Source organism: Python bivittatus, unplaced genomic scaffold (genome assembly GCF_059951505.1).
Source record: "Python bivittatus isolate LINGU-HERP-01145 unplaced genomic scaffold, Pbiv_v1 ctg000020_np1212, whole genome shotgun sequence".
In the NCBI taxonomy this organism is placed as follows: Eukaryota; Metazoa; Chordata; class Lepidosauria; order Squamata; family Pythonidae; genus Python; species Python bivittatus.
The window spans coordinates 1,552,345-1,566,669 of record NW_028277030.1 but is presented as its reverse complement, the minus strand read 5'-3'; the positions used below and the strand labels follow the sequence as shown (position 1 = coordinate 1,566,669).

Genomic DNA, 14,325 nt, shown 5'->3' with positions numbered 1-14,325 from the left:
AATGTATGCTTTAAGGAGCCTCCCATTTTGATGATTCATTTCCAGACTCTTCCCTCAAAATAAATAAGGCCTTTAACAAGGCTGAATTAGGCTTTCCTGTCTCTTTCCAAGAAATCTAGTATTTGCCCCTCTTCTTTTCCATCCTTGTGTTAGCTTTTCAAGACAAAGCCCAGCTCTGAAGAGCATATATTTTGTGGTGCGGCAACTGGTCCCGTCTAGCCGAAGCCTCTCTCAGATGAAACAAGGCTTTTGTACATCAAGCCTTATTAAGTCATTCAAATTCTTCTGCACTGTCCCTCACGTTCCTCTTGGAAGGGTTCAGAAACAACAAAAACAAAAAAGCAATGGCTGTTATAGATTTTTCCAGCATTCAAATGTGTTAATTGAGTTTTCATACTTAGCTAAAAGTTCTTCCCAACTAAAGTATACATTTATGCAGTCTTGGTGGTTCTGCTTATATTCTTAAAAAGAAAAAGAAAAAAGGCTTACATACCCACAATTTGTGCACTCAGAAAAATGCATGTTTGTACTTCAAATAAAATTTTAAAAAATCAGTGAGCATTAATCCCAATGGAAGAGTTTTAAACATCTAAACAAAATATATTTGTATTGAAATATTACAAATTTTAATTGTAATCCTATTCCATTGCATATTGTCCCCACCATCTAATAGAAGAATTTGATTTTATTTATCCTCCCAAAGTAAATGAATAAATAATAATATGCAGAAACACAATAATTTGCCATCATATTAAGTCTAGTTGTAGTGTTTATTCGAGAAGAACTGATAAAGAGCAATAAACATAGGCATAGTAGCCTCTGACCTGTAACCCTACCAATTATTTCTTTATTTGTGTATTTGCGTTAGTCAATTATAGGTTTGAGGATAGAATTATCCTCCAATACATGCAGCAATAGCAAAATTACATAGGAAAAGACTAGAGAGAACAGAAGAGTCTGAGGGTTGTGATCATTAGTCCACTTTCCTGCCAAACCTCCTTTTGAAACGTGAATTCCACAAACACTGGCCTGCCAGACCGGATGACCATTTCTGTTCCTTTTACTGTATAGGTTTGTCTTGTCTCAGGCAAAATGTTCCATCCCACTATTCTAAATGGCTTAGTGACTTTTCTCACTCCTTGGGAGTTCCATTTTGTCTTGTTTTTTTTCTAGGAAGTCATGGTAATGTATGTACCATCCATTTATTTTTTTCCAATAAGAACAACCTGGTGAGGTAAGTTAATCTGAGAGACAGCAATTGTCCCAGCGAGTCTCCGTGACTAAGGACAGACTTGAACCTGAGTCTCCCTGACCCTAGTCCAACATCTGTACTGCCTTACTACAATAGCTCCAGGTTTTGTGCACTTATCCCACTATGTTGTGCATCTATCAGTCCCCTAGCTAGTTTTTCTAACTCTTTTTATCCACCTAATCCAAGCGCTATCTCCAGAACATAAGCATTAGTCTTATGAATGCCCCTTCTTTCTACTCCAGCTCTCACATCAGACAGAAGTCCTTTCTCAGTTCTTTTAGTTGAGATACCTGAAATGAAAATGTAAGGCACTGAGATAGCAATCTTCCTCATTTAGCTCTAGCTGGTGTCCAGTATATGACTACAGCTGCTAGATTGGCCAGTCAGATATGGGAATGCTGGCATAGTGTGCTATAACTGCAGGGCAGACATTCTCTATTAACGATTGATTGACTGATTGATTGGCTGATTATGTACCATCAAGTTGGTGTCGACTCCTAGCAGTCACATAGATAGATTTCCTCCATGACAATTTGTCCCTAACCTGGTCTTCTGCACTCATCACCTTGCTGCTGGTTGTCCTCTTCTTCTCTTTCTTTCCACCTTAGAGCCTTTTCCAGAGAGCCACGCATTAGAGCCTTTTCCAGAGAGCTGGGTCTTCACATAATGTGCCCAAGGTAGGATAATCTGAGCCTGGTCATTCGTGCCTTGAGTGAGAACTCTGGGTTGATTTGTTCGATGACCCGTTTGTTTTCTTGGCAGTCCATGGTATTCTATGGAGTAAATGGCTGAACTAAACTGTCTAAAATGACAATTTACATGGATGGAATGAATTATTTAGAGTGAGCAAAATAACAATTAGAGTGAGTTTGTGTAATTAGGCCATGGAACCCTATTTGCTGATGAAGATATATTTGAACATTTTCCTGTTGTCCAAGAGTTTTTGTGGTGGTGGCATGGAATACTGCTTCAGTGTAAAGTATGACAGCATACAAATAAGGGCCAGAGAGTTAGGACAGGTCTTGTAGTAAGCTATTTCCTTTCCCAGAGTAGCGATTTGTCCTACTTTAAACATGCATGCATACATGACCTTTTTTGAAATGGGGGCCACATGCAGGTTCTACAGAAAACATGGGAGGTGCCTGTGGGTGGAATAAGTCATTTGACAACTCACCAAACATTTCTGTTTTAAATACTCACTCTAAACGCTCTTCCTCTTTTTTGCGCAGATCAAAGTCCCGCTGAACCACTTCCCAGACATGTTTGGCCTCTTCATCTGTTAATCTGGAAAGGTCGAGCTTCTTTCCCATTTTTAGAAAGCTGAACCCCTAAACGTGAAATAAAGGTAAGATAAATGTTATCACTGGTCACACCTAGAGGTATATTTTGAGGTATCTGGGTTTTTTTCCAAAGCACATTTAGTCTTTGTTTAAAATTGTTCAGATTTAATGGGAAGTATCCATTCCAGAAAGGTACATATGTTGCTTTCTCAGAATAATTTTGAAATTAGTTTTTATTTAGGATGAATTAAAGTGAGGGAACTATGTTCTTTTAGACACTGCCAAAATCTACGTAAGTTTAATCACTTAGCTGTAGCTAAGTATATGGAAAAAGACTGAAAATGTTTAGTTCCAGCAATATACAAAGATTCTGTCCTTCCAAAAAGAAGTTGGTGACACTTTCCCAAAAAGAAATTTGAGTTGTCACTGTGCATTTAAACAAGTTTTGCCATAATTTTGGCTGCAATGTATAAATATAATTGAGTTAACAATCAGCAACAAACAGTTGAAGGGAACAGAGTGAGCAAAGAAGCTATGTATTCCAGGGAACTGTGGGTTCCGCTATATGGAAAAGTAATCTCCTGAATAGCTTTTTTTTTTTTTTAAGATATATATAATGAGAGTTGCTGTTTGCCTGCCGTGAATGATTACTTCTAAGCAGAGCAAGCAGATGCTATAGAAGGAATACAAGAAAGCCAATTTCTAGGGAACAAACTCACTGAACAAATGGATAGCTAATAGCATTTTTATAACAGAATTCAGCATGGAAACTCAAGTGGAAGATATCTAACAAATTTCTATCTAAGGTAACAACACAGAAAACAGAAAAGAATATGGTTGGAGGTCACTCTGTAGTTGTGATCTACAAAACTTGTGGAACATTTTCGTTCCCATCTTGAAACACTGAAGCATACATATTCAGTAAATACAAACCCATTACAGGACTCAAGGAAAACAAATATACAGTACATATTTCAGCTATAAATGAGGATGGAGACTCCTAAGACCAAAGAAAGATGGAAATAACAACAGGAGGTGACAAAGAAAGGAACTTTCCATGGAGAAGAGAGCAAAACAGAGGTATAGTCGCAATGAGTAAGAATGAGAAACAGAAAAAGTTCCAGAAGATATTTTACAACACTGGAACTCAAAGAAAGCTTTTAGAGAGTTAAAGAAGAAACAAGGGGGAGCAACAAGAGCCCTGCCTAATGTGACATAAGAAGAGCTGGCGAACTGTTATATGCAAGAAGACAAAGACAAGAATTTTAATGATAGTGACTCCTTTCTATGAAGAACAGAAATAAATGTGTGCTGCTTGGGCTTGGTGGTGCATTGTTTTCTGGGAGCATGGATCAAGCATGTGTCAGAGTAACTGCCAAGACTCCTAAAGTCCACTGTTTGATTGAAATCCTATCTGCTCATCCTTTGAAGTTCAAGGAGGGAAGCTGAAGAAATAGGGAGCAAAGATGTCTTCATCTATCCTTCCAGTCCATTGAAGAGGACGGGAAAGGAAAAACAGAACACTGCAGGTGAATGACTAGCTGCAGAAATAATACAGAAAGGAAAGATTCAGTTTCTAGGACCAGGGCCTGTATTACCTGGGTGATGGATGGCTAACACAAGATGCACTTCACCTCAGAAATACTGGAGTTAGCTAAAGCATTATGAGTTTCTTCAAGAGTGAATGCTGTGTGGGATGGAAATTAAATAAAATTTCAGATAAGGGCTTGTGAACTACCAAAAGAAGTGAGAGAGAAGCTATATTGGGATCTATTAAACATTCCATGAAAAATTAAGACACTGGCCTTTTGTCTTACATGATAATGCTCAGAGTATAGGAAATACTGAAATAGATGAAATGTATTCTAAATCTTATTACAGGAAAGCAAACATGATTTCTTAGGTATAAATTGTAGGATAACTGAAATACAACAGTTGAAGGATATAGTTTGTTGAAAAGAAACACAAAAAACTGAGTGGGAATACAGTGGCAGTCTGACTATCTGAAAGAGTATCACACAGAAGAAGACCAAGAGCTGCTCCCTATGATGGAATATTAGATTTAATATTAATGTTATGAAAATATTCCTGATGGCAAGAGCAGTTATCAAGTGTGGGCTATTTGATATGATGAGGACCATATTCCTCTAATTCCTCTAAAATTGGTTTTCATGTATTTTTTCAAATATTTTAGGTCTGTGAATTGATGACTACTTAACCAAAGACTATTCATGCCCATAGCCATTTAGAAGTTCTTTTTCAAAAAAAATAAAATAAAATGGAAGACTATTTATTTATTGAATTTGAAATCGTAGAACTAAGGAACAATAAGAAATTAGATAAAACAGCCATAGATTAAGGAGCGAAAACAGAAAGCAAAGAGAATGAAAGTAAAACAGTAATTAATACTAATGAATTTACTAATACTAGTAAATTAATTATTAATTACTATTAATATTAGTGTTTCCTATTAGTAATAATAATGGTAAAAATATCATTAACATAAAAGTTAAATAACAGAGGGGGCAGAATGCAATCCTGCTTAACCTGTTTTAAGAGTGGTAATGGGGTTCATTGGGCCACCACAGCGTGAGCATTTGACTTGCATAAAGTGTTTTCATAAAGCATCATAATCAGCTAGAGGCGGCAGTGGTCAGTAGATACAGCTGCTACTTTCCACCATGTTTTATCTTGGGAAACTGAGTTGAAGTCAGCTTCAAATCAATGAAGGCTGTATAGTGATCCGCAGAGGGAAGTGGGAATATTTTTTTATAAGTGGTGCAGTGTTACTACACTGGACAGTGGTTGAGTAGCTAAGCCTGAAGCCAGCTTGTTCTATGGTTATATTTTGAGTGGCTCAAAATATCTTGTGAGACACAGCGTCTACAACTCTAGGGACTTCAGAGAAGAATGCCTACCCTTGTTTTAAGTAGGGCCTTGATCCCTCGAGGGCTTTATGGGATGTTGTTCTCCAATCACTGTTTGGCTGATGATGCCATAATATTCTTTCCTTTTATGTCTGTCACTCAGTCATTGCAATTCAACCCCACTGAAGATGTTTAAGGGGTATTTGCAACACTAGGAAGGCAAATGAGGCACATCTCTATCAAAAACAGGTTTACATCGAGCCTAGTTAGAGATAAAATGGAAAAGGTGGAGGCAGCCATATTTACTCATATAACAGCCCCAATCACACATAAATTGGGTGGGTTTTTGGATGTACAATATTTGATCTTTACATCAAAAAAGGTGTGACATGAGAGGAATGCATTACCAGCATACCAAAATATGGAAGTGATCAGTATTAGAGAGCAAAGTCTCTAAACAATTTTACTTATTTATTTATATTCCATTTGGAGACCACCTGACTTGCAAAATACTCTGTATAAAAGAGTTGCTGCCATTCATGTGCTCCTTCCATATTAAAATGGAACTGCCTCTACACAAACAAATATTTAACATTTCTACTTGAATGAGCAAATATTGTCACATGTAATCTGGTCCTCAGATTCATCATTCTGTCTGTTTACTTGAATAGGATGAGGAACCCAACTGTTTGCCTAATTTATCAACAGGAAGCCAGATGTTGCTGGCAGTTATGTGTGATGACTTGCTTGACAGTCTCATTTTTGCTTATTAGACAGCACACAATAAAGGACATGATGGATCTTCTGATGAAACACTACACATGGCTGATGAGTTATATAAAGTTGAATGTTCACATCTCCAATCAGGGGAGCAGCTGTATTTAGACATGAAGAAAGAAATATATCAAACAAGTCTTTTCTGCTTCTCAAATCTCTGCCATTTGTAAAATACGCTCTCTCTACTTGATTAGGCCTAATAAAACAATGATGTTCTAAAAGCCTAGTTGTTTTAGATTATGTGAAATAGTGTCTTTTCCCATCTAATGGAACCTTGAGATTCCCAGAAATGAAGGAGAAAGATGGCCACTAGTGGGGCATCTGGTCCAAGAAGTTCCTCTCTATGATCTTTCTAACCCTCAGCAAATACTCTTCATTTACAAATGCTGGATGTTGAAATGATCAGTCCAAAGTGAATCGGGCCACCTGCAAAACTCTCAATCAGGTGCCTGTATTACATTCTGCTATCAATGTACATCCTCACAACAAAGGCCATTATGACTTGTAATACCATTGTCCCCAAACAAATATATATCAGGAGTTTGCTCCTAATTTGGTGGGAATTTCTAGACCTGAGAACTATGTGAAATAACTAAATAGCAGAGGCCTTTTATTTGTCCTAGAAGAGAACTTTCCCTGAAAGAGGAAACCTTTAATATATTGCAGGTTTTCCTCTGCATCTTTTAACATCTGTCAGATTCTAAATGATCTACAATGACATTCTATTTGCAGTCCCAAGGCACTTAATGTTTTGGTTTTGTTGGGGGGGGGGCGGAATTTAGAGGGAATTTTCAGGGAAAAATAGGAACCTTACACTCCCAAGCAAAGCAGTACAGTGTCTAGACACCCCAGACCGCCTCTCATGGCCTACCCATCACAGAATGTAAGGATTAGTTAATCAATGGATAAGGGAAGAGTTATGTCATGGATCCAAATCCCACAGAAGATAATAAATATGTTTTTGGTGGTATACTTGTCATGCAATATTGGGCATATACCATTATTTACAGATGTCTGTAATATAAACTCTAGTCCCAAGAATAGCATTTTAGAGCTTTAACAGAAGATCATTCATTCCATACCCAGGAAAAATATTGCCATCTCCTGTATCATAATAAGATAAATAAATGGAGCATGACTATCAACTGATGTCTTATCCATTCTTTTTAAGGAAAGAATCAATCCAAAGTTTCTTTACACAAGTAATGACCTTAGGATAAGATTAGTTTTATATGCAATGGATGTGCATGCAGAATGATAGCTTGGATATTTTAGGGAACCCATGTATAAATGGATGCAACAGAAGGAGATCAATGGGCCTCTCTGCTCAGCTGCATAAATCAATGCAGTAAAACACACACCCTGTTCCTGACAGGGAATGCTAAGTCATCCTTAACTACAGTGGAAAGGACATAGCTAGTCACTTCTATTTAGTCTAGTGTAAGTGAACCACACTGAATCTCTCTTCCCTTTCCCTTCTTTAATTTGGAGTTAGCATCTTTTTTTTTTTTAGATTTTTTATCCCGCCTTTATTATTTTTACAAATAACTCAAGGCAGCTAATGTGCCTTCCTCCTCCTATTTTCCCACAACAACAACCCTGTGGGGCGGGTTGGGCTGAGAGGGTGTGACTGGCCCAAAGTCACCCAGCCAGCTTTCACGCCTAAGGTAGGACTAGAACTCGCAGCCTCCTGCTTTCTAGCCTGGGGCCTTAACCACTAGACCAAACTGGCAAGGCAGCTTCTAAACTCATATGATCCATGTTCGGGATAGATCCTTGCAATGTTTAGTACAGCATCTATTTAGATTGTGCCAACTGGTCAGGAGTCTTAGAAGCCATTCACCAAGGATGTACATGTAGTCTTCAACTTACAATCACAATTGGGACTGGAACTTCTGTCACTAAGCAGTGTGGTCATTAAGTGAGTGGCGCCTGATTTTATGACCTTTTGTGCCACGGTCGTTAAGCAAATCACACGGCCGTTAAGCGAATCCAGCTTCCCCCACTGACTTTGCTTGTTGGAAGTCCCCTGGGAAGATTGCAAATGGTGATCATGTGATCCCGGGATGCTGCAACCGTCATAAATACATGCCAATTGCCAAGCGCCTGAATTTTGATCATGTTACCATGAGCATGCTGCAATGGTCATCAGTGCAAGGATTGGTCATAAGTCACTTTTTTCAGCACTGTCATAACTTCGAATGGTTCTTAAACAAATGGTCATAAGTCAAGGACTATCTGTGCTGTATTTCTGTGCTATAGAAAAGTGAATAGAAGTGAGTTTACAGCACTGACACTCCAATCCAAAGTGCCACAGATTTCCTCTGCTTCCTTTCCAAACCCAGGACCACCAGAGACTCGCTTCCAGTTATACGTAGAGATTCATCTTTTCCATGACTAGGGCGGAGGAAGGGTTCTGCTCATTACTACCTCTGTGCCTCTTTGGAACATGCCCCCAGAGATTCATTGGCTATCAACTCTCATTTGTCAGGTCTTAAAAAGCATCACCTTAAGGCATCCACACTGCTATTAAAAAGGCACATTCCATCCTGGGCATCTTTAACAACAGCAATGAAAGAAGAATTAGCAGTGCCTTGATATAAATCTATGGTGAGAATCCATTTGCAACTCCTGAAAAAGGATACTGCAGAGCAAGAAAGAAAAATACAGAAAAAGGCATCACTTCAGATGGTTTTAAAAGGGGACCAGATAAGTTCACAGAAGCAGCACCAACCTTGTTAGAGGTTCTCCTGAAAACATGACAACGCACTCAAAATAACAGTTACTGCCCTGTGGAGTAATAATGGAAGTGACCTATTCTGCCTGAATCTGAATCTCAGATTGCTCTAAATCTTATCTATGAGGACAAATGCTTTTTGCTGGAGATATTCATGTTTTGTCCATATCCCACAGTAACCTCAGGTGTGCAGCTCCTTTATGATGCCCTTCTCCCCAGAGAAAGGAGAGAGAGAAAGAGCGGAGGGCATCTCACATCCATAACTTGTGTCTGAACTTTACACAACTTGTAGAAAAAGGAAAGGAGATACTATAAGGCTGGAGGGCTGCATTTACGGAGATGATTACAAATTCTAGAGGCCGATGGACATGTCTGAGTCCAGCAGTAAACGCTGAAAAAGAAGACCCTTTTCCAAACAGACTCCTGAGCAAAGCACAATCTCTGAATATTACAGTAAACATATCTACCCATGATGTTATCATGTTTAAGAATGGGAACAGCTAAGTCATAAAAAAGGATGAAATTACCATATTCTGATTCTTGAAATGTATTTACTTCATAAAATAAATTCCCGATTTCTAAGAGCAGATGGTGATATTTTACTATCCTATTCAGAGCTACCATACATAAAAACACTGCCAAGTACTGCTCAACAGCAATATTCAGAATGATAACTGTTTTGCCTTTGAGTCAATCTTGATTCCTGGCAACTCCATGGCGTTTTCTAGGCAATACTTTTGGAAGTGGTTTGCCAGTGCCTTCTCTAGATCTGAGAATGGCTGGTCCAATGGTCCAAAGTCATTCTGTTGGCTTCCATGCTTAAAGCAGGACTAGAACTCAGGTCTCTCTGCTCCTCATCCAGTGCCTTAACCACCAGTCCAAGTGGGCTCTTGCACAAGTTACAGAAGTGAGACGCGCTCATCCCTACTCAGTTTCTGTATTTTAATAAACTGTCAATTATACCTTTCTTAGGATTTATCTTCACCCTATCAGATCTTACTACTCCTGTACCTATTTCCCCAAATATTATAGGAATTATCTCCTAACTACACACTGACAAAGCTACAAGTTAGTTACGTAAAACAATTACTAGACCAAGTTTGATAGACAGACCACTAAAGCGAAAAGGTACCAGACACTATCACATTCTATACATGTAAAACAACGGAAAGCTGCCTTTCCTTCTATAAGTTCCATCTCTCTGGATTTGAAACTAAAGTTAATATGCTGTAATGGCAATTAGCTTTCCATACGTATTGGCCACCCTTAATCACTCAGAAAAACGTAACTGTTAAATGTTAGGGTGGTGGAATAGATTTTGCATTACTATAGGCATAGAGAACCAGTTGGTGTAGTGGCTAGAAACCAGGAGACCATGACTGATGTGTATTGATATTTCTATTCTCTTGATTTGTATTCCTGCACTCCAGAATCAAACTGAGGATTTTGAGAACATTTATGGCAATCAGATTTGGAAGTTAAAGAATACCACAAAGGAATAAAATGGCAACCCACTTCTGCATTGTTCCAAAGGAAAATACACAGTTGTGTCCATGAATAGCTGGAAGTTGAGCTTGATTTATTATTATTATTTAAATTTATATGCTGCTCAACTCCCAACAAGACTGGGCAGTTCACTTGAAGGAAATTTTACCTTTTACTCATACTTAAAAAATGGAAGACTGTCCAGCCACAAGTGGTTATTTCATAGACTGCCTTTCCATGTTTAAATCCATACATATAGGCAGTTAGTTGACTATTTGGTCCTTCTACAATACTTTGTATGCCAGATGTAGATTTTTTTTTTTCTTTTTAGAGAAATACTGAAACTGTCATTGTTTTAACTGGGATACTCTAATTAATAAAAGCCGAGATATATATTTCTACGGTGTAGCAACTCCATCTCATTCCCCCTCTTGCCCACCTCATTCTATCATCATTTTTCTCAAAATAAAACTTTAAAAAATACAGTAAACACTCAGTTTAACAGACCTCAGTTCAAGTGGTCTTTAGATGCAGTGGACAAAATCTGCCTGTCTGCTATGTGCTTCTGTATACGTGTAAACTCTCATTCACCATTTACACATATGTAAGGTATGTTGGAGAATAATGGATAAAAATGGCATTCCCATTTTACTCTTGCATAAAATACACATGCCAAAATCCCAGATTTAACAGAGATTCTGCATTAACAGACAACCCTATGAGATCAAGGTTTTACTGTGCTAGCAATTCTTCTCATGAGCTTAAAGCAGTGCTTGCTCCTCACAATATTTATTTTATTTATTTATTAAATTTATACAACTGATTAGAGAGTATATTGCATGTTAAAGAACTGACCAATGTCGCCCAATGGACCTTCTAACATAGTAATATTGAGAAGCTGCTTTTTCCCCACTCAAACAAATTGATTCACTGCACGTGACAGAAGCTCTATATGACCATCCAGTTTTTCCACTGAGATGGATTTACAATTAATTCATCCTCATCAAATGGCCCAGCTAGGCAGTACTGTAATGCCTAACCAACCACGGCTGATCCTGGTTTGTACCTGGATGGAAGACCATGAGAAAATCCAGCAGGTCAGACTAGAATGGGAAGTCAAAAACTTGCTGGAAGAAGGCAATGGCAAACCACTTCCATTTTGTTCCCAAGAAAACTACTTGACCTCCACTTGCAACACATGCTCAAGGAGAAACATTACTGAATTTAAGAAAATTGTTTGCTTTTAATTAGTATCATTATGTTGGTCAAAACATACTGGATCTGCAGAGCATTGGCTCAGACTGATTGGATTTGAACTAATTGTATACATTTATTAGCTCTCAGTTTTCTGTTTGCCACAAACGTTTCTGGATGGCTAATGCATTCGCAAGATCAGTTTTGTTTAATTCATAAATAGGCAGGACAGGCCTGCTGATGGCCTTCCCGTGGACGTTAATGCCTAGTAATGCATAGAGAGCAACTCTAACCAGCTTTCCAGATAAAATATTTGAAGACGACTTGTTTTTATGGTTTGCACTGATTAATCAGGAGAAATTAGAAATGACTGTTCCGCTTGACATTTAAAGCAATAATTAATTTATGTTTTTCATTTCCAGAAAAGTAAAACGTGAGAAGTTTCTGTCTTTCAATCTGACTCATCAGATGACCAGAAAGAGCTGGTGGGGAGCCTCCTGCCGCTGGTGATATCCTGCGTGCTCTTTGCATTGGCCTGGGTTGGCTGAAATCTATCTCCTATGTAAAAGCAGGCGCTGTAATCCTTTTCCCGATCCTACAATCCCAGAACAAAGCCTAGTTGCCAAGCGTAGTATGGCATCCGCTGTGCGCTCTGCGGGGACTTCGGAGTTAGCCTCGGTTCCCGGGGAAAGAGGGCGCGGGCAGGGCCTCTAGCTGCGAAGGTGCCCCGCCCGTCACCTCCTTTCAGCCAGGGTGCCTTACCTTCGTTCGGCCCCCCGTGCCTTGGCACCGGCGGTGCTGGGCACCAGCTCCTGCTCTGCTCCGCTGCCTGCCAGGCACCTGCGCAAGAACAAACAGCATTTTCACTTGACTCGGGCCGCTTCTCTTTCTTACCTGGTGACAGCTCTGCTGGCTGGGTGTCGTTCGGACCTCTGTCTCTTTCCTGGTGTCAATCCTGCCCGAGGAGGGGAGGTAACACACACGCACACAAAATGCCTTTATCACACGTTTTCCACACTAGGCTCCTCCGATCCTCTCTCCTCGCTTGGAGTTCACCAGAACAAACCTCCTAATCGGGCACAGCGATCACATGGTCCGATTAGCACTTGACTCCGCGTGAACTTCCTGCAGAGCTGCCTGTTTGCAGGAGGGCCGAGCGCTGCGGTTAATCAGCTGCGCCGGCATTGTTCGTTCCCCCAACTGCCGGGGGGCATGGCTAGCTGGCAAGCCGTTTTGCACAAAACCATTCTGAAGGTTGCAAAGGTTGCATGTATGAAGCAAAGGGGACTTTTGCCTGGTGCGCTGCAAAGAAACAGGTAGCGTTTTGTTGTTTTATTAGAAGGGAATTTGAAAAAGCAACACCCGTGAGCCTGCCAAAGGCCAGGGGTCATGAGGGTTACTGAAACCTTCTATTCAGAGATGATGCAGCTCTGAATATAAATTGCCGGAACAAAGCAATAGAGGAGAACAGTTGCCTTCATGCCGTGCTTCAGTTTCTGGAAGCATCTGGTTGCCCCCATTGGAAACAGGATGCTAGAACCAGATGAACCCTGGACTTTTCCTTGCACAAAACGTCTGTCCTTAAAATACACATGTCAGTAATGCACATAAAGCGAGCTGCCAGATTGCTCCTATACAAGTGACACACTGCACGGGGCTTCTTTGGGTGTAAAGATAGGAGAATTACCTTCCCCAATATTATTCTGCAACTTTCCCAGTTTGTTACATAAGTAAATGTGGGCAGCATAATGAGTGCAAACATTGTATTGATTTATCTTTAGAATGAAATCAGATTACGCACTTCAAATGGAGTGGGAGGGGACAGGAAAGTCATAACTCTTCTGTACTGGCCATTCCTTAGGTCTTTTGAAGAGATAGGACAAGAGAAGCAGAGAACCTTTAAATTAGATTTTTTTAAAAAGTGGGTGGGGCTGGGGAGCAGAAACAGCAAACGTTTGTTTTATCCCTCATTCCAAGCACAGGAATGTGGAATGCAATGCCTGTGAGCTGTCGGCTGCCTTGATAATAGTGTTTCTTCTTTCTTTATCCATCAAGCCTATTTGACTCCTTGATCAAATGAAAAATGACTTCATAGTTGAAATACCTTCACGCTAGCTGCACTTGACTTCAGAAAAAGAAGCTCTGTGTAGGTAGTTCTTTAAATTGCTTTGGTATTACTCTCATATTTATTATAGTGCAAAGGTTGTATGGAACCTATTAATGCAAATAAATATAACATATGGAGTACTGCAAAACTGTTGGTTTTTAATTAATTCATCAGTGACAAACAACAACACCCTGAGCCAGCCTACATAAACATATCATGGAGGAGGCCCCGAAGGGCATCTGGTTCAATCCTCTGTGCAGTGCAGAAATCCAAGAGATGAGCACCCCAAGAATTGATAGCCTGCTGAACCCAGTTTTGGCTTGGAATCCTCCACTGAGACAGCTTAGCACTTTTAACATCATTTGTTTGGCCAAATGACTCATACTCTCAAGAGGTTTTCCATAATGTTCAGCCAAAATTTGAGCCTGTAAGACTTGTTCCTGCCTTCTAGGCAGCAGAAGACAGATAGCACTGCATCGTTTTAGCACTTCTTCAGATAATATAAAGAGTGCTCTAAACCTACTCTGTTCCTTCAGCCTTTCTTTCTCCTAGCATTTGTTCTCCATATTCCTCACCTTTTTCATGGCTTTCTTCTGAAACTGTTCCAGTTTAACTCTTCCCCTTCT

At 39.6% G+C, this 14,325-nt stretch overlaps 1 protein-coding gene across 6 annotated transcripts in view; it reads right to left on the bottom strand.

Annotated features, from left to right (window-relative positions):
- The window catches only part of MLPH (melanophilin), a 72,653-nt gene extending 59,956 nt beyond the window's left edge, over positions 1-12,697 (bottom strand). For 2 of the 6 annotated variants that reach the window (XM_088132986.1, XM_088132997.1), the window contains exons 1-2: positions 12,487-12,696; positions 2,453-2,580 (exon numbers count right to left, since the gene is read on the bottom strand). In XM_088132986.1, coding sequence (XP_087989112.1) covers positions 2,453-2,562 — 110 coding nt within the window. In that variant the 5' untranslated portion in view covers positions 2,563-2,580; positions 12,487-12,696. Of the gene's footprint in view, positions 1-2,452; positions 2,581-12,486 lie in introns of all 6 variants that reach the window. The other 4 variants (XM_025171774.2, XM_088132995.1, XM_088133002.1 and 1 more) reach the window with 3 other exon arrangements.
- Positions 12,698-14,325: the final 1,628 nt, after the last annotated feature.